Raw genomic sequence first — 25,833 nt, forward strand, 5'->3', positions numbered from 1 at the left:
CAAAGAATTTTCAGTAACCACCAGAGGCTCACCCTGATGACAGCAACCGGTGCCCCGCCTTGGTCTGGCACCCCCGCTCACTCTGCCATGTTCTGCACTCTGCCACCAGCTGCCCACGCGCACCATCTTCCATGTGCGCCCTCTGGTGGTCAGCACACGTCATAGCAACCGATTGTTCGGTTGTTCCGCTGTTCGGTCTATTTGCATATTATCCTTTTATTATATAGGATTCTATAGATAATTGTCTTAGGCTCTTTTTAAACTCAAGAGAGCCTGATATTTTTAAAAGGGGTATAGAATTGTTTTGGTTAGGATTGGTGTTTATTATGAATTTTATGGATGTCTTAATACTACAGTATATAGTAGTAATTAAATAACATTCGGAAAAGAAACATATAAATGTCAGTAACAGATTTTACTATGTTTTAAAAAAATATTAACATATAAAACAAACAAAAAAACCCCATATGTAACCAAAAAAAAAAAGAAGATAATTCCCACATGAATAGTGAGGCCTATCTGGAAATTTTCATATATATACACAGATTTTAGCAATATCAGAATGCTGTTATAAATATTGGTTCTTGGTTACACTTACATGATAAGAACTTTGTGTACAGTGTAATCCTTAACTTACCTAAAACCTAGATAAATGCTTTTCTATAATTCCTGGTTTACGTTTATACTTGACCCAAGAGATACTGAGAAAAAGCTTTTTAAGGTTTAATTTCATATGTAACCTGCTACCCTAACATCGTAACCTACTTTAGTTCATCAGGTATGTATTAATGATTCACTTTGTGAAAGATACTGTGAAGGGCAGATAAAATTGTCTGTTTATTGTTAACTTAGTTCAGGACATTGTGCTTAAAGTATATAACATTAACTATTAATGTGATTGATATGCCATTTCCTGATAATTTTCTTTCCATTTGTAATCTTAAATTTGGGAAAAATGTTTGCTTTTTTTAGTCTTTTAATTTTGATACATATGGCAATGCAAGAGTCATTTATTAGTCCAGGTTTAAAGCATGTCATAATACAGTTGAGCCTGAACAATGTAGGGATTAGGTGCATCAACATCCCTGAAAACCTGCATATAACTTTTGACTTCCCAAAAACTTAATCACCGTTGTCCCTTGGTGTTGTTGGGATAAAGGTAGGGAGAATTGATTTGAGGACTCTGGTGCATACCAAAATCTGGGGATGCTCAAGTATAAGGTGGCATAGAACAGTGCTTAGTTACCCCTCTGCATTCACATGTTCCCAACTGTTGAGTGAGAATATGTTTTGGATCCGTGGTTGGTTGAATCCGAGGATGCAAACTCAGAGATATTGAGGGTCCACTTGGTATTTATTGGGGGGAAAAATCCTCAAACTCATGTTTTTCAAGGGTTAGGCTCCAATGGGGAATAGAAGTTTTATTCTACCCAGGATCTGTAGCCAGATTACTCACAATGGAAGAGAGGAATTATGGGATTTCCCATTACACCAATCTGCCTACCTGCCTGCTCTTCTCTCCACCTAGACCTAAGGAGAGGAACTTACTTTATTTTTTATTTTATTATTTAATTTTAAAAAATAATTCTTTATTGTTGAAAGCATTACATATGTCCCCCCCACATTGACGCCCTCCAGCTCCAGGCCCTCACATATCCATTGTCTGTGGCCTTTGACTTGTTGCTGAAACCATGATACTAACTAAACAAATCTGACTTCACTTCAATCTTTTTTTCCTTTAGAAATACAAGAAGGAAATAGGAAAAAAAAAATCTTTATTTAATTTTCATTTACTCTTTGACTACAAGTCTGGAAGTGTAGGGGATTGGAACTGATCTCTTACGGCAGTTCAGAGGTTCAGTGGCAGAATTTAATGGTTAAGACTGGGGAATTACATTTATTTCTAAGTAAAGGTATTATGATTCTATATAAATGAAACTTCATTGGCCAGATGTGTAGTAAATAAGATACTGTTGAAGCAGCAACTGATATATATATATATGTTTTTATTAATACATATATATATTTTTAGAGAGAGAGGGAGAGGGATAGAGAAAGAGAAACATCATCGATCATATCATTAATCATTAGCTGCCTCCTGCATGGCCCCTACTGGGGATCGAGCCCGCAATATGTTGATTCAAATGGTAGTTTTATGTATTGCAAACTATAGTTAGGTAAATAATGGTTACTTGAAAATCCATAGTTATTGCTGACTTTTTGACAAGTATGTTTTATTTAGTCAGATAAACTCTGAGGATGGCCTTTTCTGCTGGGATAGGAAATTAGTTCATTAAAAAAATCATATGCAAAACAAGATTGAGAAAAAGTTCAGAGATAGCATTTACACAAAAATAAAAATATTTAAAACAATACAGTATATTATTCATGAATGTACGTATGTTGTCACTCTACTGGAGTGATAAATGCCATAGTCCAGACAGTGGCTAATTATAGAGAGAGGGAGAAAGGAATGGTTTTATTTTTATTTCAAAGAAATACTAATTTGAGTTTCAGAATTAGTAAAACATTACATTAAACTAGTCAGACCTTGCCGACATGAAGATATCAAGTGCTTATTCTCAATATAAAATTCTGATAAGGCAGGTACACTTGTGCAAATCAGGCTTTCTGTTTTTCTTGACTTTGCAAATCTAACTGCTTATTGAATTCTAGATATCCATGTAAAGTTGAAATATTTATTCCCTGACCCCCAAGTAGGTATGGGAAAGAGGGAAAAGTTAAGATTGAGCTGATAAGGAGAGAATCCTAGAAGAAAAGCTGACATAAAAATATTTAATTTTTTGTTAATCCTCACCGAAGATTTTTTTCCATTGATTTTTAACAAGAGTGGCAGGGAGGGGGGCGGGAGAGAGATTAGTTGCCTCTCATACACGCCCCAACTGTGCCAGGGATCAAACCTGCAACCCAGGTACATGCCCTCAATGGGGTACCCTCGACTTATCAGTGTGCAAGCCAATGCTCTAACACCTAGCCACACCAGCCAGGGCGACAAAAGTATTTAAAGTTCATATGAATGGGTATATTACGCTTCCCTCTTTTTTTTTGACAAGTCCTCCCTCTTTTGTTTTTTTTTAAAGCTTAAAAAGTTTATTTCCTTAAGTGAATACTTCATTATGCACTCTGAAAAGCTAATGCATTGTTGTTGTTTTTTAAATATGTTTTTATTGATTTATTTATTTTACTTATTTATTTATTTTTTTAGAGAGGAAGGGATATAGGAAAGAGAGCGAGAAAAACAGAGAAAACATCGACATGAGAGAGAAACATCAACTGGTTGCCTCGCACCCATATCCCAACCAGGGATGGAACCCACAACCTGGCCATGTGCCCAGATGGGGAATTAAACCAGCAACCTCTCGGTGCATAGGAAGATTCTCAACCAACTGAGCCACACTGGGCCAGGGCTTCATTGTGTTTTTATATACTACTTTATTTTATTGATTTCTTTCCTGAACAAAATGAAGTAGTTGTATCAGGCTCAGTGAATTCTTTGATAAGATTCTGTCTTTGTGACCTGCACCCACCACATATGTGTTCCTGTGGTGGCAGATTCTGAACAGGATAATCCACTAAGTTTCAGTGCTAATAACTCCATTTGAGTTTTTCAATTCTGTTGGTATCACCTTTGGCATCCTTCATTACTCCATTAAAAAAACACACAACAACAACAACTTTGGAAACTGTTTTTCCTATTCTCTGCAGAATAACAGTTGTCTTTGAAGTATAAAATTTCCTTTCTATAATGACCCAGAATTTTTCTCTTTGTTCCTATCCACATTCAGTTTCCTTTCTTGTCCCTTTTGTGTTTTATTGCTTTCTTTAGAACAAGCATGTCAAACTCAAAGGCTAACACGGGCCAAATAAATAAGGTTTAAGTTTATGAGGGCCGCAAAATAATGAAAGCTTCAATTTTCATAGAAACGTAATTTTGATAGAGACATGCCGAATAAAAGGGCTAAAATAAATGAGTAATTGTTAACATAAAATAATAGAACATTTTAATAAAAATTAATATTTTTTGAACATTAACTTACCAGACACTGAATAACTGCACAAATTAATAAGCAAATAATAAGTAATGCAAATAAATCTATTTTTCTTGTTCTCCAAAAGCGAAATATTTCCTGTTGCACACATCAAACAAGTCAGTCCAAGACTAATGACGTGGCAATTGGCTGCTAAAATATTCGCTGCTACTATTAGTGGAGAGAAATGGTGCACCTGCACGTAAGGCGCGTAAGGGAAATGAATGCAACACGATTATAATAATCAGTCATTAGTGAACGTTGTAGTTTGTTATTAATAACTAAAGGCCTGGTGTACGAAATATGTGCACTCGGGGGGGGCGGGGGAGTCCCTCAGCCCAACCTGCGCACTCTCACAGTCTGACTGATTGCTTAGGCCCATGTGGGGAGCAGGCCTAAGCTGTCAGTTGGACATCCTAAGTGCTGCCACGCCAGCAGTGAGCCCCAGCTTCTGGCTGAGCAGCGCCCCCCCTGTGGGAGCGCACTGACCACCGTGGGACAGCTCCTGCGTTGAGCATCTGCCCCCTGGTGGTCAGTGTACATCATAGTGTTCAGTTGGTTTGCATATTAGCCTTTTATTATATAGGACTAGAGGCCCAGTGCACAGATTCATTCTGGCCTGCGGACATTCCCTGAGGGGTCCTGGATTGTGAGAAGGCACAGGCCAGGCCAAGGGACCCCACTGGTGCATGATCGGGCTAGGGAGGGACCGCAGGAAGGCTCCAGTGCGTGTCTGGCCTGTCTCACCCAGTCGGAGCATCTGCCCACAGGTGATCAGTGTGCGTCATAGCGACTGGTTGAACAGTCGAATGAACAGTCGGACACTTAGCATATTAGGCTTTTATTATATAGGATTATGCATAACTGGAATTATAAAAATTAAGTTACAAAACTTTTATTAAAACGTTTCTTATATACCGTTATATTGGCTGGGCCATAAAAATATTCATTGTGGGCAGCATGCGGCCTGTGAGCCACGAGTTTGACATGCTTGCTTTAGAATGTTTTAGTGTAAGTCACAGTAAATTTCCTTCAAATTCAAATGAATCTAATCTATTTCATTAAAAACTATTTGAATTTATGTGAATGGCTAGATAGTGTTCTGAATTTTGCTTTGCTGTTGATATAGAAAATCATTTAGTGAAAATAGTTTACCTTGAGCTAAATGTGTTGACTGTCTTTTTGTGATTCAGCTATTGTAAGTATCTGCTATATTTTTAGCATTCACATAAAGCTTTTTATATGTGCTAAGTTCTAGGTATTTTTGAATTATGTTTGGCTTTTGTGTCCCTCCAGAAGAGAGGGGTGGAGAGAATCTCTTAGGCCCTAAATTTACATATTTGTGGCACAGATTTGGGGATTGAAGTGAAGAATATACTTAACTAGAGGCCCGGTGCACAAAATTCGTGCAAGGGTGTGTGTGTCCCTCACCCCAGCCTGCACCCTCTCCAATCTGGTACCCCTCGAGGGATGTCCGACTGCCCGTTTAGGCCTGATCCTAGGATCGGGCCTAAACGGGCAGTCGGACATCCCTCTCACAATCCAGGACTGCTGGCTCCCAACTGCTCGCCTGCCTGCCTTCCTGATTGCCCCTAACCGCTTCTGCCTGCCAGCCTGATTACCCCCTAACCACTCCCGTGCCAGCCTGATTGATGCCTAACTGCTCCCCTGCCAGCCTGTTTGCCCCTAACTGCCCTCCCCTGCAGGCCTGGTCACCCCCAAGTGCCCTCCCCTGCAGGCCTGGTCCCCCTCCCAAACTACCCTCCCCTGCCAACCCGGTCGCCCCCAACTTCCCTCTCCTGCAGGCCTGGTCCCCCCCCCCCAACTGCCCTCCCCTGCAGGCCTGGTCCCCCCGAACTGCTCTCCCCTGCAGGCCTGGGTCCCCCCCAACTGCCCTTCCCTGCAGGCTTGATCGCTCCCAACTGCCCTCCCCTGCTGGCCTGATTGCCCACAACTGCCCTCCCTTGCAGGCCTGATCCCTCCCAACTGCCCTCCCCTGCTGGCCATCTTGTGTCCACATGGGGCAGCCATCTTGTGTGTTGGAGTGACAGTCAATTTGCATATTATTTTTTTATTAGATAGGATGATAGAACTGTATAAATTAGTACACATCTGGTTTTAGAAAGAACCCATCTTTCTTGTGTAAGTGGATCATATTTTCTTGCTTTGAACCTTATAGTAAATAAATAAAATGCAAATAAAGATGAGCCAGATTTCAAAGAAGGGATGGATGGAAAAAGAGATTGTTAACAACCAGGTTCCCTTTTTTTTCTTCCTTCTTTCCTTCCTCTCTCCCTCCCTCCTTCCCTCCCTCCCTTCCTTCCTTCCTTAAAACTTTCGTCTAAAGTTTTATATATGTCTCCTTTTTCCCTGCTTGACACCCCCCCCCCCCCCCGCCCCGCCGCCATTCCCACCCTGGGCAAGCCCCCACCACCCCAGTGTCTGTGTCCATTGCTTATGCTAATATGCATGCATACAAGTCCTTTGGTTGCTAACCGCCCCCCTCCCCTGCCATTTGTATCTGGATCTATTCTTGTTCACCAAATTATGGATAATTATATTCCACATATGAGTGAGATCATGTGATATTTATCTTTCTCCGACTGGCTTATTTCACTTAGCATAATGCTCTCCAGTTCCATCCATGAGGTTGCAAATGGTCAAAGTTCCTTCTTTTTGATAGCGGCGTAGTATTATATTGTGTAGATGTACCACAGTTTTCTAATCCACTCATCTGCTGATGGGCACTAAGGTTGTTTCCAAATCTTAACTATTGTAAATTGTGCTGCTATGAACATAGAGGTGCATATATCCTTTCTGATTGGTGTTTCTGGTTTCTTGAGATATAGTCCTAGAAGTGGGATTACTGGGTCAAATGGGAGTTCCATTTTTAACTTTTTGAGGAAACTCCATACTGTCTTCCACAGTGGCTGCACCCGTTTACTATTCTTTTGATGACTGTTTTTGTCCTTTTGAAACTAGTACTATTTTGCGAGTGTCTCCCCCCCCCCACACACACACACACACACACACATCCCGCGTGGTTCAGGGTTCAGGTTCAGGGTTCCAGCTCTGGAGGAGGCTGCACACAAATGAAAGAGACTAGACAAGAAAGTATAAATTTGGGAATATTGGGGGCCAGGCGGGAGCCCAGCTCTAGAGGAGGGACTCCAATCTGCTCTGGCCTTGCTATCCCTTTTATTCAGATTGTGGGATACACAATTCCAATAATAGCCCATCAGTAAGGATTTACATAAGACTAAAAGGTGGAAGTTGCTTCAGCTCCCTTTGTCTCAACTACACAGTGGGTGCTTGGCTCTGACCTTTCAGAGCTTCAAGGTTGACCAGCCCTCCGGATTCCTTGTCCACACCTCTCCGGTAGTGAAGACAATGGGCGGCTTCCAACACTATTTCAGAATAGTTCTTAGAAGACTCCATGGAGAAACAAGGGACACAATGTCTTTTTTTTTAATGTCTCATTGCTCCCCAATCCCCATAATTATATCTATTGACCTATTGAGGAAAATTGATATAGACTCTTTTCTCTGTGGGATAGATCCAGTTCCTCTCCTTAAGGGTACCAGACAGGAAGATCATTAAAGAAATTTGTATTAGCAGTTTACTCTGTTGGTTTGGCCACATAAAATCCATGTTTAATTTTTATATTGTATTTCAAAACACCTTAAAAACCTGTCAAACTTTTGTTGTTGTTGTTAACAGTTGAGTTTTTACATGAGAATCATTTATTTTGTTTCTATTATTTATTTCCCCAGGCCTTCAATCTCTAGTTATTCTGGAGTTTTCAAAAGAAGAGAAGTTACCTATAGATGAAAATGCAATATATTTAGTAAATAGATATAGTTAGAAGTACAAAAAGAAATATGATATTGAAGTTGTTATTAACTATGTAGGCCTGTGAACGAGAGATATGCCAAACATAAGTAATTTTTGCGATTTAAAAAATACAGAATAATTCTTTAAAAATATTTTTATGGCCCTAGCCAGTTTGGCTCAGTGGATAGAGCGTCGACCTGCAGACTGAAGGGTCCCGGGTTTAATTCCGGTCAAGGGCACATGCCTGGGTTGTGGGCTTGATCCCTAGTGGGGGGCGTGCAGGAGGCAGCCTATCAATGATGCTCTCTCCTTTTGAAACTTCCATGATGCTCATCCTTTTTTTTTTTTTTTTTTTAATATATTTTATTGATTTTTCACAGAGAGGAAGGGAGAGGGATAGAGAGCTAGAAACATCCATGAGAGAGAGACATCGACCAGCTGCCTCCTGCACACCCCCCACTGGGGGATGTGCCCGCAACCATTGTACATGCCCTTGACCGGAATCGAACCCGGGACCTTCCAGTCCGCAGACCGACGCTCTATCCACTGAGCCAAACCGGTTTCGGCCATGGTGCTTGTCCTTGATGGTAGTTTCAAAAGGACAAACATCATGGATGTTTCTATCTCTCTCTCCCTCTAGCTTCCTCTCTGAAATCAATAAAAATATATTAAAAATAAAAATAAATAAATAAATAAATAAATAATAAAATAAAATAAAAATATTTTTTCTGTAAATTGTAACTGAAATCTATGTTTCATTGGAAAGCAAGTGTTTTAAGCTGCTGTTCTCTCTCCCTGAAGACAAGTTTTTATTTTTGTATCCCAGCACCCAGCAATTTGTATCACTTTAAAAGATGGAATAGGTAACCAGGTCTTTGCTAAGTCAGTGTGGTGTAGAAAACGATAAGGAGGGAGGACTCCAATATTGGCCTAAAATATTTTAATCAAGGAATTCCAGGCACTTATCTCCACCCACATTTTGATATGTAGACTTATCATATAAGGTCTTAATTTAGCAGTAAAACTTGGAATATTGCTAAAAATAAAGTGCTACTGACATTTAAATGTTAATAGGACTTGATGGCCAGATATATTTTTTATGTACAGCTGTTTGCTAATTAAGTGAATATTTCAGGTTTAATTAATAAAAACCAATCTCATTGTTTCAGTCACAATTTATTTGGAAGGTTTGCTTCTGGGTCTAATAAAATAAGCAATAGGAAGGCATAGAATTGGTACTTAAGAAAATAATGAAATTTAGGGATACAAGAGAAAATGTCTCTAGGGGATATTTAAAATAAAATAACATTAAAAACAAGGAACTGAAGATGTGTAAATTGCTGTAAGGCCATTGTACCAAATATCACCATTGTGTTTCCTACCCAAGAAGAAATTGCATCATCAAATAAATCTACTGAGCACTGTTATTTGGATGGTACTGAGATGAACAATTGTTTCAGTTGTTGCCCAGCTCCCCGCTCTAACTCTCAGCAGCCTGGAACTGTGCATGTTATGGAAGTTCATGTGATAATGATCCTTGGTTTTGTTCATTTAGTTTGTCAAAACAATTTTATGTAGGTGGAAAGAAATGAATGAAATGAATAGAGTGGGTTAGCTGCATTAGCTCTAGCTACACTGAAGGTAATGAATGCTGCAATTGGAATAGTGTTGCAAGCCCCCAGAAATACCCAGTTTGTTAATGCTGGAAAGAATTACTAAAAAACAATAGTGACTAATCCATTCTAAATGTAATTTGATATCATAGTCTTCATGATAATTTGATTGATAGTTATAATATTTAAACAATGTATATTTCTCTTATTTTACCTTCAGTAATTTAGTAAAGTACTTAGTCCTTTTCAATGATCCACAGTTAATAATCAAAATATCAACATGGCTTTTGTCTGTTTCTATGTCAAAAGAAAGTACCACTCTCACAGGTTTTTTTTTGAGAATTAATGAGAACAGAAGTAAAACAACCAGCTATTAAATGGTAAACACTTGGCAAATTTTTTAAAGCCCCAGTTGTTCTAACTGGTCTGGGTGCTTATGTTAATTTTCATCTCTTTTACTATTGTCTTAAAAATTTTTGGGTGTTAAAATAATGTACTTCTCTGAGATATTGACAAGTTATTGAAAGAAGCACCAAATTATTTGTTTTTGTTATTTTCCCCAGTTAGTTGATAATCTTTACCCATCTAACTATATTTCTTTTTTTTCCCCTTTAAAGATACTTTTAATAAAGATTTAAGCAAGGTTCTCAAACCCCTTAAAATCATAATTTCAAGGAGGATAAAATCTACTACGATATATAAAATCGCTTCTGTTTACAGTATAGATGGTTTCTATGCAAAATTAGATAAAAGTTAATCTCACTTTGATAGAGTTTTAAGATTGCCATTTAGTGTATTCTCAAGAAACAATGGTTGTAGATTTTTGGTGAGGAAGAAGTTCCTGTTTATTTTTCCTCTTTATACTTTGCTATACATAAGTAATTGGCATCTTTTTTACAATGGTAATTAACAGCTTTGACTTTTGCAAATTGGTCATTGTGTTTGCCTTGTGTTAGATTTACCAACACTCAGAGGCCCAATTTCAATTCTCACCTTTTTTTAAATTTCTTTTGTCCCTGGGGGAATGCTAACTGCTTGTTAAATACATACACAAACTCTTTTTTTTATTTGAAAAACACATTCATAGATTCACTCAACACAAGGTTATTGAACAGGTCCTTATGCTAAGATGCTAAAGATGGAACACTGAAAAGCATTTGTCACTGCTTTTAGAATAATCCTCAATATAATATTATTTGTGACTAGAGGCCCGGTGCATGAATTTAGTGGGGTCCCCCGGGCCTGGCCTGTGGGATCGGCTGAAACAGGCTCTCCGACATCCCCCGAGGGGTTCCGGATTGCAAGAGGGTGCAGGCCAGGCCGAGGAACCCCACTGGTGCATGATCAGGGCTGGGGAGGAACTGTGGGAGGGCTCCAGGGTGTGTCTGGCCCATCTCGCTCAGTCCTGATCAGCCGGACACCAACAGCAAGCTAACCTACCGGTTGGAGCGTCTGCCCCCTGGTGGTCAGTGCACATCATAGCCAGCGGTTGAGCAGCCTTAGCATATCATAAGCATATTATGCTTTGATTGGTTGAACGGCCAACTGGTTGACCAGACACTTAGCATATTAGGATTATATAGGATTAAATGCTATAAAAGAGGTATACATTGTTTATAAAAACATGTATCAGTGTGAAGGGGGGATGATTTAACCTACAGTGAGGGGCAGTCAGGGAAGGTGTTCCTGAGGAAATGAATTGATCTTTGATGACTGGGCATTAACTAGGCAACTAAAGATGGACAGAGGGGCATCCCAGATTGAAGGAACAGTATGTTTAAAGGACCTGAGTTGGAAGAAGTCTGGCATGTTTGAGAATGGAAAAGATCTGAGTGATGAGATTAGGCTAGAAGAGTGGGCAAGAACCATATAATATGGGACCACATAGGTCACAATGATTTTCACCTTTATCCTAAAGGCTGTAGAAAGCTATTTATTAAAGAGTTTTAAACAGAGTTATGGTTTACATGATTTCATTGAATCCAAAACTCCTCTAATAGTATGACATTCTAATTTTAGAGAAGTTAAAAATGGGAAAAATCGTATTTCTAAGAATTGGTCGGCATACCTTAGAATTGATTAAAATGATATAAAATATTCTGGCTGTATATGGACAAAGTGGAAAATATACTGTACAGGAAAAGATTTGATTTGTGGAAATGACTTAGTAGGTTATTGCAGGAATCTAGAAGAGATGATGATGGCTTGAAATAGGGTAGTGGTAATAGAGAAAGACATAAATAGATTACTTAGAGTAAGTTTTCATCAAGAGAATTTACAAGCCTTGTGCACTTTAGAACATTGTTAAAAATTTGTAATTTTAGATATCCTTTAGTATATTTTAAATTAAAATTTAAGTAACAGTGTAGAATGGTTTATGCTACAGTGTTAGTTCACATCTAGTGACTGTTTCTGTCTAAAGTTACATATAACAGTTGAGAGAAAACATTTACAATTGAAGGTTTGTATGTCTCTTAAACTATATAAGGGATTGTGTAAAGGCCCTATACAGAATATTATTCAGACTTAAAGTTAACTTTCTGTTTGTACAACAGTGGATATATGTATTTACATAATTTATTTAAGCTGTTCCACTAAGAACTATACTCTACCTTATTCTGTATAATATATATTCAAAGTTTCAGCTACAGTGGTCTGATATCTTTTCCAGCAGTTAGTTCTAAACTATGAGTGAAAACACACATTTAAATAGCTAAATTTAAATTTCCTAACTCACTGTTACTAATGTTTTGAGTCTTCACTCCTCCAGTCTGCATCCTATATTCCCAGGTTTACCTTTAGCAAAAGGTCTTAAGCATTTCAAGTATTATATGACAAGAACTATGGATGCTTTCATACCCAGCATCTCACTTAATCCTTGGATTAGCCTGCTGATAGTGGTTCTTTTCTTACATGGCTAACTCTAGTTAACACATACTTGTGAATAAAGAATTGAGTGTTTTATAATATGCTCTCAAAGTACCCAATGCCTTTCTCTTCATCATACTTAATAAAATTAATGCCTCTGCCTCTGCCTCTGCCTCTGCCTCTTAACACTGAAAGGTCTAGGATAGCAGAAATCTTATCTCTGATGCTCATTATATCCTGTTGCCTGACACAGGGTACCCAAATATTGTTTACAATTTAAGCAAACATTTATGAAAGTGTACAAAAATTGCTAAAACTACAGTGAATGTTGCATGCTATACAAGAGTTCTTATCAAGACAATCAGATAGGTAGATTGTATATTAAGTTATAAGAATTAAATATCACTTAATGATATGTGGATATACTTCATTTGATTTAAAATAAGTTTTCTTTTTTGAAAATATATTTTTATTGATTTCAGAAAGGAAGGGAGAGGGAGAGAGAGAGAGAGATAGAAACATCAATGATGAGAGAGAATCATTGATCTCCTGCCTCCTGCATGCCCCCTACTGGGGATCGGCCTGCAATCCAGGCATGTGCCCTTGACCAGATCGAACCCGGAACCCTTCAGTCTGCAAGCTGATGCTCTATTCACTGAGCCAAACCAGCTAGGGCTAAAATAAGTCTTCTTGATACAACTATTGTAAGGGTCAGTAATAGATAAGGGAGTCAACAAGAGATCTAGATTTTTCTTTTTTCTATATAAAATTCCCCTAAATGAGGAACCTTTAAGAATGTATTGTGAGCCCTGACCAGTTTGGCTCAGTGGATAGAGCATCCGCCTGCGGAATGAATGGTCCCAGGTTCGATTCTGGCCAAGGGCACATACCCGGGTTGTGGGCCCAATCCCCAGTAGAGGGTGTGCAGGAGGCAGCCGATCAATGATTCTCTCTCATCATTGATGTTTCTTTCTCTCCCTCTCCCTTCCTCTCTGAAATCAATAAAAAAATATTTTTTAAGAGAATATATGGTGAATAAGATTTTTAAAAAAACATATTGAGAAGCCCTATTGTCAGTAGAGGGACAAGCAAACAAGCTGAAAATTTCCTACTTTAAAACATGAGATATTTTGAAAATTTTGATGAAAAGAACAACAAAAACCTATTATCTTCAATGCATAGCTGTGTTTGTTACAATGTAAGGGTATTCTCCAAGGTCTGAAAACTAAGAAGAAACGTAAAACCAGAGCAGGAAAAGTGTGAATTGATCCTAGGACTTTTCTGGGACAGTTGCCAATCTGTTAACTAAGGGGCATAGTTTTACTATCTATCTGAGGATAGATGAAATCTCAAGGCCAAGCAGTTATTAAAATTGAGATCCAATAAAGTTGTTCTTTGAAGAGGAAAATGAAATGAAATGAAAAACAGACTAGAGATTGTGGGATACATTCACAACTGAGGATATTCCAACAAACATCACAATTTGAAATAACCACATAAAGCAAAAAAAAACAACAGAAGTGAATATCAGCAGCCAAAACAATAGCAAAATTAGATCCCCAGTAACTCAGATAAAAGTGGCAGTGAAATGAGTCTGTAAAGTAAGTTATGTTATCAGGAAAAAGACTAAAAACTGAAACAACAAAAATCAAGATGGTGTTGGAAGGAGTAGTGAATGATTGATTTGATAAAGACCCAAATAGAGCTTCAAGGAGCGAAAATGCATTGCGATTAAAAACTAAGTGATAAATATCATCTTCCTCAGTCATCATGTCTCAGATACTTTGCCTTGTTAAGGCTGTCTATCCTCCAGGAAATTAATGTTTTAGAAGGATAATCCAGGATGAAATAGCTATGCTGCCATGAATCTTAGTGGATGAGGTATGTGACTTTGTAGATGGTCACAGCTTCTAGTTGGGAGTGAGAATAAAGTGATAAAGGACTGTGAAAGGGGTTGTTTACGGAACTTTGAGAGACACCTATCATGCAGTGATAATTTGGAGATGGAACAGGACCCAGGGAGAAGAAATTCTGAGGAGGAGGCTGGGCAAACCTGCCTATTTATGAAGCAGGCAGGGGGTGTGGAAGTTGGTGGGGATCTTTGCAAATTGAGCTGTCCGTTATCATGGCTTATTCAAAACCCCATTTATAGGGCTACAACTGAAGGTGAGGGTACAAGCTACAATTGAGAAAATGTATTTGTAAATCATAAAATCAACAAAGAATTAGTATCCAGAATATATTAAGAACTCTTACAAATAAGATAAAGAAACAAATTATATGATTGAGTAGTTCACAAAGACACAAAAAGCTTCGAATGCTTATTTATTCTAAAAATGTAAATTAAACAACAAGATGTGATTTTTACACTCATCAAATTGACAAAAGTTGATGTCTCATAATGCTAATTGTTGGTGACTATGCTTTTAGGGAAGTAAATTGTATAGTCACTTCACTTTGAAAAGCAATTTGTTGATCCCTATGAAAAAAAAGCTGCCTATCCCCTATGATCCAACAATTCTACTATTAGCCATGTTTTCTAATAATTGCTCTTATATTTTTTTGTGCCTCATATCTTTTTTTTTGAAGGCTGGTGAAAGCTAGAATAATGTTTTAAGTTTATATAGAAATACATTGGATTATAATGGAAACTAATATTGAATAGTTATCAAAATTTTAAATTTGTGATATATTATGCATTATTAGTGCATAATAAAACCTACTGAAAGTCTAATAGCTGTCATAATTTCAAAATAATGATTTGTGTAAATGCTATTTTGAGATAATCTGCACCTACTGTTAGGTGATATGAAAATAATCTAGGTCTGTTGGTGACAAAATCACAGTTACTATTGTGCTATTAGGAGTACACATTAATAATTCAAGGAGATATTAAATTTCAATTCATGGTAAATGAAAAATATTTGTTTTCACACATATTCACAAACCTTCCTTAAAGGGTTTTGTGGACCCTAAGTTTAAGAATGAGTGTTCTGCCTTGGCCAGGTAGTTCAGTTGGTTAGAGTGTCATCCTGATATGCTAAGATTGCAGGTTCAGTCCCTGGTCAGAGCATATAAAAGAGTCAACCAGTGAATGTATAAATAAGTGAAACAACAAATCAATGTTTCTCTTCTTCTTTCTCTTTCTCTCCCTTCCTCTCTCTCTAAAATCAATTAAAAAATAAAAAAGAACACGTGTCCTATTGATACACTTAAATGTATGTCCAAGATTAACATTGCAACACTATTATTACAGTATAGTAGTAACAAAAATGAAGAACAACTTAAAGATTCATTAATAGGAGATGTTATAAATTGTAATACAGGATGTGGCAAAAGTAGGTTTACAGTTGTGAGTACACAAAACAGTTTATTCTTGTATTATTATTTATTAATGTATTATTTTTCATATGAACAACTGTAAACTTACTTTTGCCCCATCCTGTATATTCAGACAAAGGATAACTGTAAAGCAGTGATAATGAGTGGAGCCCAGTTATAATAATAAGGTAGATATATCTTGTCATATCTCCTTGTATGCCATCAAAGATTATCTCAATATTGAGTGAAAAAGAAGCAAACTTCCAAAAAATACATACTGTATACCATCATTTTATGAAATTTTAACATTTCATATAAAGTGTAGAAACCCAGCCCTAGCCAGTTTGGCTCAGTGGATAGAGCGTCAGCCTATGGACTGAAGGGTTATGGGTTCAATTCCAGTCAAGGGCATATACGTGGGTTTTGGGCTCAGTCCCCAGTAAAGGGCATGCAGGAGGCAGCTGATCAATGATTCTCTCTCATCATTGATGTTTCTCCCTCTCCCTCTCCCTTCCTCTCTGAAATCAATAAAAATATATTTAAAAAAAATAAAGTGTAAAAACCCATATAGGAATGGTATGTTCAAATTCAGGGTAGTGGTTATTCAAGGGTAAGGAATTGTGATGGGAAGGGCAACCTAATTGCACAGAGGGCTTTAAATTATGTTTGTGATGTTTAATTATTTGACTGTATGATGGACACATTACTTTATTGTATACCTGGAATATTTTGTTAAAATATATGTATTACTTGTTTTGACAGAATATTAATGTGAGATAGTTCCAATTTAAATTTGCAGGACAATTCAAAGTTTGTGTATATAGGACCTTGTTAAGGGAAAACAACAAATTAATTGCTTTTCCCCAGTTTATCTCAGGTAGGAACTAATCTGTGAAGTGCCAGGTGCTTTAAACATGTGATAAAAGCATACCTAGTAAATTATTTAATTCTTACAACAGTCCTGTGAGTTGAAGGTATCTATACTAATAAAAGGGTAATATGCTAATTAGACCAGGAGACCTTCCAGACGTCCTTCCGGACAAAGCCATGGTGGCAGGGCCAAGGCAGAGACGGTTAGGGGCGATCAGACCAGGAGGGGAGGGCAGTTGGGGGTGAGCAGGCCAGCAGGGGGGGCAGTTGGGGGTGATCAGGCTTGCAGACAGGGCAATTGGGGTCAAGCAGGCTGGCGGGCGGGGGGTTAGTTGGGGGCGATCAGGCCGCCGGGGGGGGGGGGACAGTTGGAGGCAAGCAGGCTGGCGGGGGGGGGGGGGCAGTTGGGGGTGAGCAGGCTGGCAGGAAGAGTGTTATGAGCGGTCAGGCAGGCAGGCAGGTGAGCAGTTAGGAGCCAGTGGTCCCGGATTGCGAGAGGGATGTCTGACTGCCGGTTTAGGCCTGATCCCACAGAGATCAGGCCTAAACCGGCAGGCAGACATCCCCCAAGGTGTCCCAGATTGAAGAGGGTGCAGGCCGGGCTGAGGGACACACCCCCGTGCACGAATTCCGTGCACCGGGCCACTAGTATATTCATAAAGGGAATTCTAACCAAAGCAAAGACAGAACTAGAATTTATATTTAGACCTTTCTACCTCTAAAACCCATACTTGTTTCCTGTTACTAAATTGCACATCTCTAGCAATAGATGACTTATTTTAGAAGTGGTAAATTAACTCACAAAATGAGATTGTATCTGAGGCATATTTAATAGTACTGATACTAAAATAATCTTAAGCATGACTTTATAATCCAAAGTTTTCTTAAACAAACTTTAGCCTGTTTCCACAATCATATGATAGACTGTTGAAATTGTTATTAGTAAATTTGTAGTGTTTCTATTTTAACACTGTTGATCATTATACTTTAGTACATGTTTACCATCTAAATTTAACTGTAATTTGGTGTTTTATTATTTTAAACCACATTCTGTTTTCATTTTTGATTGTAGGATCGAAAGTTAACGAAGTCTGAGAGACAGAGATTTAAAGAAGAAGCTGAAATGTTAAAGGGTCTTCAGCATCCCAATATTGTTCGATTCTATGATTCCTGGGAATCCACAGTAAAAGGAAAGAAGTGCATTGTTTTGGTGACAGAACTTATGACATCTGGAACACTTAAAACGTAAGTCCATCAATATAAAAGCTGACCAAGAGCTATGAGAAAACTTGAGTTTCCTTATTTTAGGCCTTATCAGTCCTACTTTTGTTGCCTTAGGAGGGAACTGTCCCTTCAACTGTTAGTACATTAGCACATTTTTCTGTCCACAAAGTCCTCTGGTGTATAAAGTGATTTGATAATTATTTATTGTTAAGTTTTAAAATGAGATGTTATTGCCCATCCGGCGTGGCTCGGTGGTTGAGTGTTGACCTATGAACCGGGAGGTCATGGTTCGATTCCCGGTCAGGGCACATGCCCGGGTTGCGGGCTCAGTCCCCAGTGTGGGGTGTGCAGGATGCGGCCAATCGGTGATTCTCTCTCAATCGTTGATGTTTCTGTCTCTCTCTCCTTCTCTCTTCCTCTCTAAAATCAATAAAACTATTTTTTTTTTTTTTAAAAAAGAGATGTTATTGCAGAATAAACCCAGTTATTTTAAGTCATTGTACTTGGTGTTTCTAAAATTTGAGTGGCTAAGGGATTAGAAATCAAATGATGATAAGGGAGCCCTCTAGTGGTCAAAATGAAGTTGAAATTTACTGAGAAGCTTTACTCATTATTTTATCAAGCAGTATTAGGCAGTTTTTGTTGCACCTATGCAACTATTGTATCAAGTGAACACTGTATTGTGAACATTATCACTACATAATTTCATTTCCCATAGCATCAGAAATTGAAAAGCCAAAACAGCTAGACCTATTATTTCTTTCAGGATTACAGATAGGTCAAATGCAGAAATTCCTTGTTGCCTATTATAAAGAGTTTTAAGGTAAGAGTTGGATTATGCCTCTGGAATCTCAGGTCTCTTTTTTGTACTGAGTATCTATTTGTACTCAGATAGGAAATTAGTATAAATTATGTGGTGTAAATTTTTTACTGTGGAGGAATTGGATTTTAAAAAATTGTCTCTCTAGTGTATATTGATTATTTATTACTTTCTTTAGTTAATACTACTGAGCTTATTAATCCAAGATCTTAGAAGCATAAGTCTTGTATCTCCTAGATGGTAGTCACTTGCATGTGCTCTTGGATGCTTAAGACTAACAGGTTGAAAAGCCAACAAAATTTCCCCCCACCGCCAATTCTATTTTCTACTCATCCTCTGTAATATTTATGGCAACACCCTTATCCTAGTCATCCAGGCTTCTTGGTATACATATGTCTGTTTCTTCTACTACACTGTGGTCCCTAGCACTATGCCTATAACTTGTTAAGTAGTTGAATGAATTAAGGAAACTTGTGTGATAGTAGTTTTGTGTACATTTGCATCTTGAGATTCTTTTCACTGATTTGTATACTTAGTGGATTGTCAATAGTGTATCAGGTACACCCTACAATAGTTTACTTGTTCTAAAAACTGTAATAAGGGGCTTTGGGTAACATAGTGGGCTAAGTCCCTTTTGGATGGCCTCCCCCAATACCAACAAACTAAAGTGTAGAATATCATTAAAGCTCTTTCAATATGCATCCAAGCTTCAGAGAGGAAGAAAAAAAAAAAAAGGATAATTTCCAGATAAAAAGCAAAGGAGAAGTAACTCAAGGCCAAAACAGGAGCTGATGCACTGGCATTCTATGGGAATTTCATACCACTTATGCGGTTTGAGAATTGGGTACTAGAATTTTAATGTGCAAGCTAGGACTACGAGCCTTAGAACTCAGTAGAAAGGAGAACTGAACTTAGCTTCTGTCAGAAGACTGAATTACCCATTTAAGAGAGAACTCTGCATCCCTGTGAGTGAAAATTATAAGGATTTTGCCCATCTGCCCAGGACTTTGGATGGGAGGAATGTTCCTATGAAAAACAGAAATCTCAGCCTACATAATATATAATATATAACATAAATTTGTACTACCGACTTGGTGCAGGAATCCCAAGACTAGGAGTAAACTTCATAATTGTTTCAAAATCCAATGACAACTCCCAGGACATTGTCGTACTTCATTGGTCATAGTATCCATGGACAAAACAGTCTCTAGTGAAGGTGACTTCATAATTAAATTACTAGCCAGTAAAGATGATCAGATACAACTGGAAAATAGTACCACAGGAATTAAAGATACTATAGACAACTCTGAAGGTGATTATAAAATAAATGTGTAATTATTAAGAGATTTCAGTAAAGATATATGTAGGTATATAAAGTATATACAAGCATATAAAATGATAAAAAGAAGGAATAGAAACCATAATGAAGAAATATAACTTTGTCAAAAACAGTTAAGGTATAATTAGAAAAAAAGCAAAGAACTAGAAATAAGAATAAATCATTAAAATTAAAACTAAGGGTTAGGTTCAACAGCAGACTAGATTGAATAGAAAGAATAAATATGAAGCACATTCTTTCTTCGGCAGCACATATACTAAAATTGGAACAATACAGAGAAGATTAGCATGACCTCTGTGCAAGGATGACACACAAATTTGTGAAGTGTTCTATATTTTTTCTCAGCGGGAAGGCCAGAGTGGATGGGTGGGTAGGAAGAGATCAACCAAAGAACTTGTATGTATATATGCATAACCCACGGACACAGACAATAATAATGTGGTAAAGGCCTGGGGTGGGGCATAGGGGCGGGCTAGAAGGTGTCAATAGGGAAAAAAGGGGACATATGTAATACTTTCAATAATATTTTACCATAACGGTCGCTTAGGCTTTTATTATATAGAAGGCTTTTATTATTTAGAGGCCCGGTGTACGGATCTGTGCACCGGTGACAATCCAGGACTCCTTGGGGGATGTCGGAGGCCTGGTGCATGGATTAGGACTGATACCTGCAGGCCAGGCCGAGGAACCCCACTGGTGCACGAATCCGTGCACAAGGCCTCTAGTATGCATATAAGATCTTTGGTTAATCTCTTCCCACCCTCCCCCCTCTCCCCTTCCCTCTGAGATTCATCAGTCTGTTCCATGTTTCTATGCCTGTGGTTTCCGCTCCTGCGTTGAGCGTCTGCCCCCTGGTGGTCAGTGTGCGCCATAGCTACCGTACGAACAGTTGCTTAGGCTTTTATATATACTAGAGGCCCGGTGCATGAAATTCATGCACTGGGCAGGGCCCTCAGCCCAGCCTGCGCCCTCTTGCAGTCCGGGATCCCTCTCACAATCCAGGATCCCTTGCTCCTTACTGCCCGTCTACTCTCTCCTTACTGCTCGGTTCATTGCTCCTTAGTGCTGCCGCAGAGGTGAGAGAAGCTCCTGCCACCAACCACCACTGCTGCGGTGCGTCTGGCCCCTGGTGGTCAGTGCGCGTCATAGTGCCATAACGGTCGCTTAGGCTTTTATTATATAGACTAGAGGCCCGGTGCACGAAATTCGTGCACGGGGTTGTGTGTCCCTCACCCCAGCCTGCACCCTCTCCAATCTGGGACCCCTCGAGGGATGTCTGAATGCCCGTTTAGTCCCGATCCCACTGATGGGATGGGCCTAAACGGGCATTCGGACATCCCTCTCACAATCCAGGACTGCTGGCTCCCAACTGCTCGCCTGCCTGCCTTCCTGATTGCCCCTAACCGCTTCTGCCTGCCAGCCTGATCACCCCCTAACCACTCCCCTGCCAGCCTGATTGATGCCTAACTGCTCCCCTGCCAGCCTGTTTGCCCCTAACTGCCCTCCACTGCAGTCCTGGTCACCCCTAACTGCCCTCCCCTGCAGGCCTGGTCCCCCACAACTGCTCTCCCCTGCAGGCCTGGGTCCCTCCCAAATGCCCTTCCCTGCAGGCCTGGTCGCCCCCAACTTCCCTCCTCTGCAGGCTTGGTCACCCCTAACTGCCCTCCCCTCCAGGCTTGATCGCCCCCAACTGCCCTCCCTTGCAGGCCTGGTCCCTCCCAACATCCCTCCCCTGCTGGCCATCTTGTGGTGGCCATCTTGTGTCCACATGGGGGCAGCCATCTTGTGTGTTGGAGTGATGGCCAATCTGCATATTAATCTTTTATTAGATAGGATAGAGGCCTGGTGAACGGGTGGGGGCCGGCTGGTTTGCCCTGAAGGATGTCTCAGATCAGGGTGGGGGTTCCCTTGGGGCGTGGGGATGCCTGGGCAAGGGGCCTGTGGTGGTTTACAGGCCGGCCATGCCCCCTGGCGACCCAAGCGGAGGCCCTGGTATCTGGGGTTTATTTATCTTCTACAATTGAAACTTTGTAGCCTGGAGCGGAGCCAAGCCTTCTGCTTGCTCTGTGGCGGCAGCCATTTCTGTTGGGATTTATGTATCTTCTATCATTGAAACTTTGTAGCCTTAAGCGGAGGCCTGGGCTGGCCAGGGTGTGCGGAAAGCTTAGCTTCCTCTGTCACCGGGGGCAACCCTAGCCTCCTGCTCTTCCAGCTCTGTGGCTGCCGCCATTTCTGTTTGGATTTATGTATCTTCTGTCATTGAAACTTCGTAGCCTTGAGTGGAGGCCTAGGCTGGCAAGGGCAAGCGGAAAGCTTGGCTTCCTCCATTGCCGGGGAAACCCAAGCCTCCCTCCTGCTCTCTGTGGCTGTAGCCATCTTGGTTGGGTTTATTTGCATAATTGCTCCTGATTGGCTGGTGGGCGTGGCTGCTGGGTGTAGCGGGGTGATGGCTAATTTGCACATTACTTTTTTATTAGATAGGACTAGAGGCCCGATGCATGAAGATTCATGCAAGAATGAGCCTTCCTTCCCCTGGCTGCCGGCACGGCCTTCGCTCCGGCCAGAGCCGCCTTTCTGCCTTCCCACGCTGCCTAGAGGCCGAGAGCGGCTGGGGCGGTGCGGAACGCCTGTGTCGTCACCACGGTGATGACGAAAGCGTCCCGCCCCACCCCCGGCCGCTCAGCATCTGTATATGCAAATTAACCCGCCATCTTTGTTGGGTTGATTTGCATACTCCTGATTGGCTGGTGGGTGTCGTGAAGGTACGGTCAATTTGCATCTTACTCTTATTAGTGTAGATAGATGTATATACATTTATATATATACACACGTACATACATATATACACACATATATATATATCACATAGAAAATAAACCTTGAAGTTTGCAAAAAGAAAAGTAAATATTAAGAAATCAGAAATCAGAAAAAGGTGGAAGATATGAGAAAAGATGAGAAATAGAGTGAGAATTAGATTTAATTTTACTCTAGAATGAAAACAATAAAAAAAATTAGGAAAGACAATATTTAAGAACAGGATGGCTCAGATTGACAGTGTGTATATAGTCCAAAGCAAATAGATTTAAAGCCAATCTATATTCATACTTGTAAGAATACAAAACAATGAGGAACATTAGTAGTTTTTGGAAAGGCAAATGGGGTGAAAGGGATGGGATGTAGTTCCAAAATACATGCATTTTGGACTCTCTGAGTTTCTATCTTGGTTCCACATATATAAATACTTAAATCAAAACAAATATCCATGCCTGAAAAATAAGATGGGAATATATGGATTAGAAAATTTTGTTCAAGTGATGCAAATAAAGTTAGGTTTTTTTAAATTGAGGTGAACTTACTAACATAAAATCAACCTTTTTAAGTGTACAATTCAGTGGCATTTAGTACATTTGCATTGTTTTGTGGCCACCACATCTACTAAGTTCCTGAACATTTCATCACCATCAAAAGAGCACCTGGTGCCCATTAATCTGTTACTCCCCATTCTTCTTCCTACACAGTATATCTTGCTTCTCTTGGTGATTTCAAGATTCTCTCTGTGTCTTTGACTTTCAGCAGTTTGAATGCAGTATGTCTCATGTGGATCTCTTGGATTTTGTTGAGCTTCCTGGTTGTGTAAATTCATGTCTTTTATCAAATTTGGAAAGTTCGTGGCCATTATTTTATAAAATATTCATTCTCTTCCTTTTCTCTCTTATTTGGGACTTGCATTTTGTGTATGTTGATCCACTTGGTATCTCACAGGTCTCTAAAGCTCTGTGGATTTTTTTCTTTATTCTTTTTTTCTTTCTGCTCATCAGACTGGATAATTTCAATTGTCTGACTTTGGGTTTGCAGCTTCTATCTTTTGCTTGCTCAAATTTGCTGTTGAATTCAGTGAATTTTTCATTTCACTTACTGTGTTTTAGCTCCAGAAATTGTTTGGTTTCTTTTTATAATTTCTGTCTCTTTGTTGATATTCTCTTTTTGTTGAACTAAAATACCCTATACTTGCCCTGGCCAGGTGGCTCAGTTGGTTGGAGCATCATTCCAGACACCAGAAGGTTGCAGGTTAGATCTCTAGTTGGGGCACTTTTGGAAGACAACTGACTAACTCTCTTTCTCTCTCAGCAGTAAACCATATCCCTGGGTGAGGATTAGAAAATAAAATAATAATAAAATTTCCTACTCAAATATTTGGCAACCATTGTTCTTAGCATTTAGTCTTCCAATTCTGTGGGATAAGTACCATAATTACTTATCCCACATTTAACCATAGTTGGTTATCAGTTTATATGAACTATTTCAGCACTTAAAAGCTGATTAGGAGCTATGGTTATGAGGCTGTAAGTTTTCAACTATTAGGCTTTTCTTCAGTGCGATTCGGCATGAGCGAACTGTAATTAAGGACTCAAAAATGTATCATGAAGATCATTTATCTATCTATCAATTAATTATTATGTCTTTTCTGCACTGCTGATGCCTGATTGTCACATTTCTTATTTGGTTGTGGTGGTTTTAATAATGTTCCTATTTTTATATAAAATAGTAATAATAAAATTTTTAATTATTTTAAATATTTTTTAATGAGGCATAGTTGATATACAACATTATATTAGTTTCAGGTGTAAAATACAATGGTTCACAATTTGTATATATTGTAAAATGATCACCACAGTAAGTCCAGTTAACATGTCACCATACATAAGACAATTTTTTTCTTACGATGAAGACTTTTAATATCACTCTTAGCAACTTTCAAATAAACAGTATAGCATTATTAACTATATTGTATATGAAATCCCCGTGACTTCTTTATTTTATAACTGGAAGTTCATACCTTTACTGATTTCGTCCTTTTTGCCCACTACCACCTGTGCCTTGGGCAATCACCAATTTGTTCTTTATATCTATGAGCTTGTTTTTTTGTTGTTGTTTGTTTCTTTCTCTGTCTCACTTATTTCACTTAGTGTAATGTTGTCTGATTCATATTGTCACAAATGGCAAGATTTCATTCTATTTTTATGGCTGAATAATAGTTACTGTAATTTTTATTATAACTAGAGGCCCGATGCATGAAGATTTGTGCAAGAATGGGCCTTCCTTCCCCTGGCTGCCGGCACCGCCTTCGCTCTGGCCGGAGCCGCCTTTCCGCCGTCCCACGTTACCCAGAGGCCCAGAGCGACTGGGGCGGTGCGAAACGCCTGCGTCGTCGCCATGGCGACGCAAGCGTCCCGGCCCCAGCCTATCGGCGCCTGCATATGCAAATTAACCCACCATCTTTGTTGGGTTAATTTGCATACTCACTCCTGATAGGCTGGTGCGCGTCACAAAGGTACAGTCAATTTGCATCTTACTCTTTTATTAATATCACTTCCTGCTGGATAGGGTAATCTTGAATGTCTTTGTTAAAGTAATAGGATTAAAATTAGGCTTTAAAGGATAGATAGCTCTTCTGTAAAAAAAAGATGCTGCCCTAGCTGGTTTGGCTCAATGGATAGAGTGTCAGCCTGCAGACTGAGGGGTCCCAGGTTCGATTCTGGCCAAGGGCACATGCCCGGATTGCAGGCTCGGTCCCCAGTAGTGGGTGTGCAGGAGGCAGGCAATCAAGGATTCTCGCTCATCATTGATGTTTCTATCTATCTCTCTCCCTCTCCCTTCCTCTCTAAAATAAATAAAATATATATTTTTAAAAGATGCTATGAGAATTGTATAAAAAGAGAATAAAAGGTTAACTCTTTTGGTTAAAAACAGAAAGTTTATAAAGATGAATAATGACAAAAAAAGGCTCCAGTAGCTATGTATGTTAAAGATAAAATGTAGAGAGTTTTGAATGCAGAGCAAAAGATTAGCCTCTAATTTAATGTTAGGATGGTAGGAAACTACAGAATGGATTAT

General features: G+C 39.3%; 1 protein-coding gene across 4 annotated transcripts in view; it reads left to right on the forward strand.

Moving 5' to 3' along the window:
* WNK1 (WNK lysine deficient protein kinase 1) overlaps positions 1-25,833 on the forward strand; it is a 144,499-nt gene that overhangs the window by 32,518 nt on the left and 86,148 nt on the right. For all 4 annotated transcript variants that reach the window (XM_079773948.1, XM_079773949.1, XM_079773950.1 and 1 more), the window contains exon 2: positions 17,628-17,800. In XM_079773948.1, coding sequence (XP_079630074.1) covers positions 17,628-17,800 — 173 coding nt within the window. The remainder of the gene's footprint in view (positions 1-17,627; positions 17,801-25,833) is intronic.

This window comes from Cnephaeus nilssonii, assembly GCF_951640355.1.
Source record: "Cnephaeus nilssonii genome assembly, chromosome: 6".
Lineage (NCBI taxonomy): Eukaryota > Metazoa > Chordata > Mammalia > Chiroptera > Vespertilionidae > Cnephaeus > Cnephaeus nilssonii.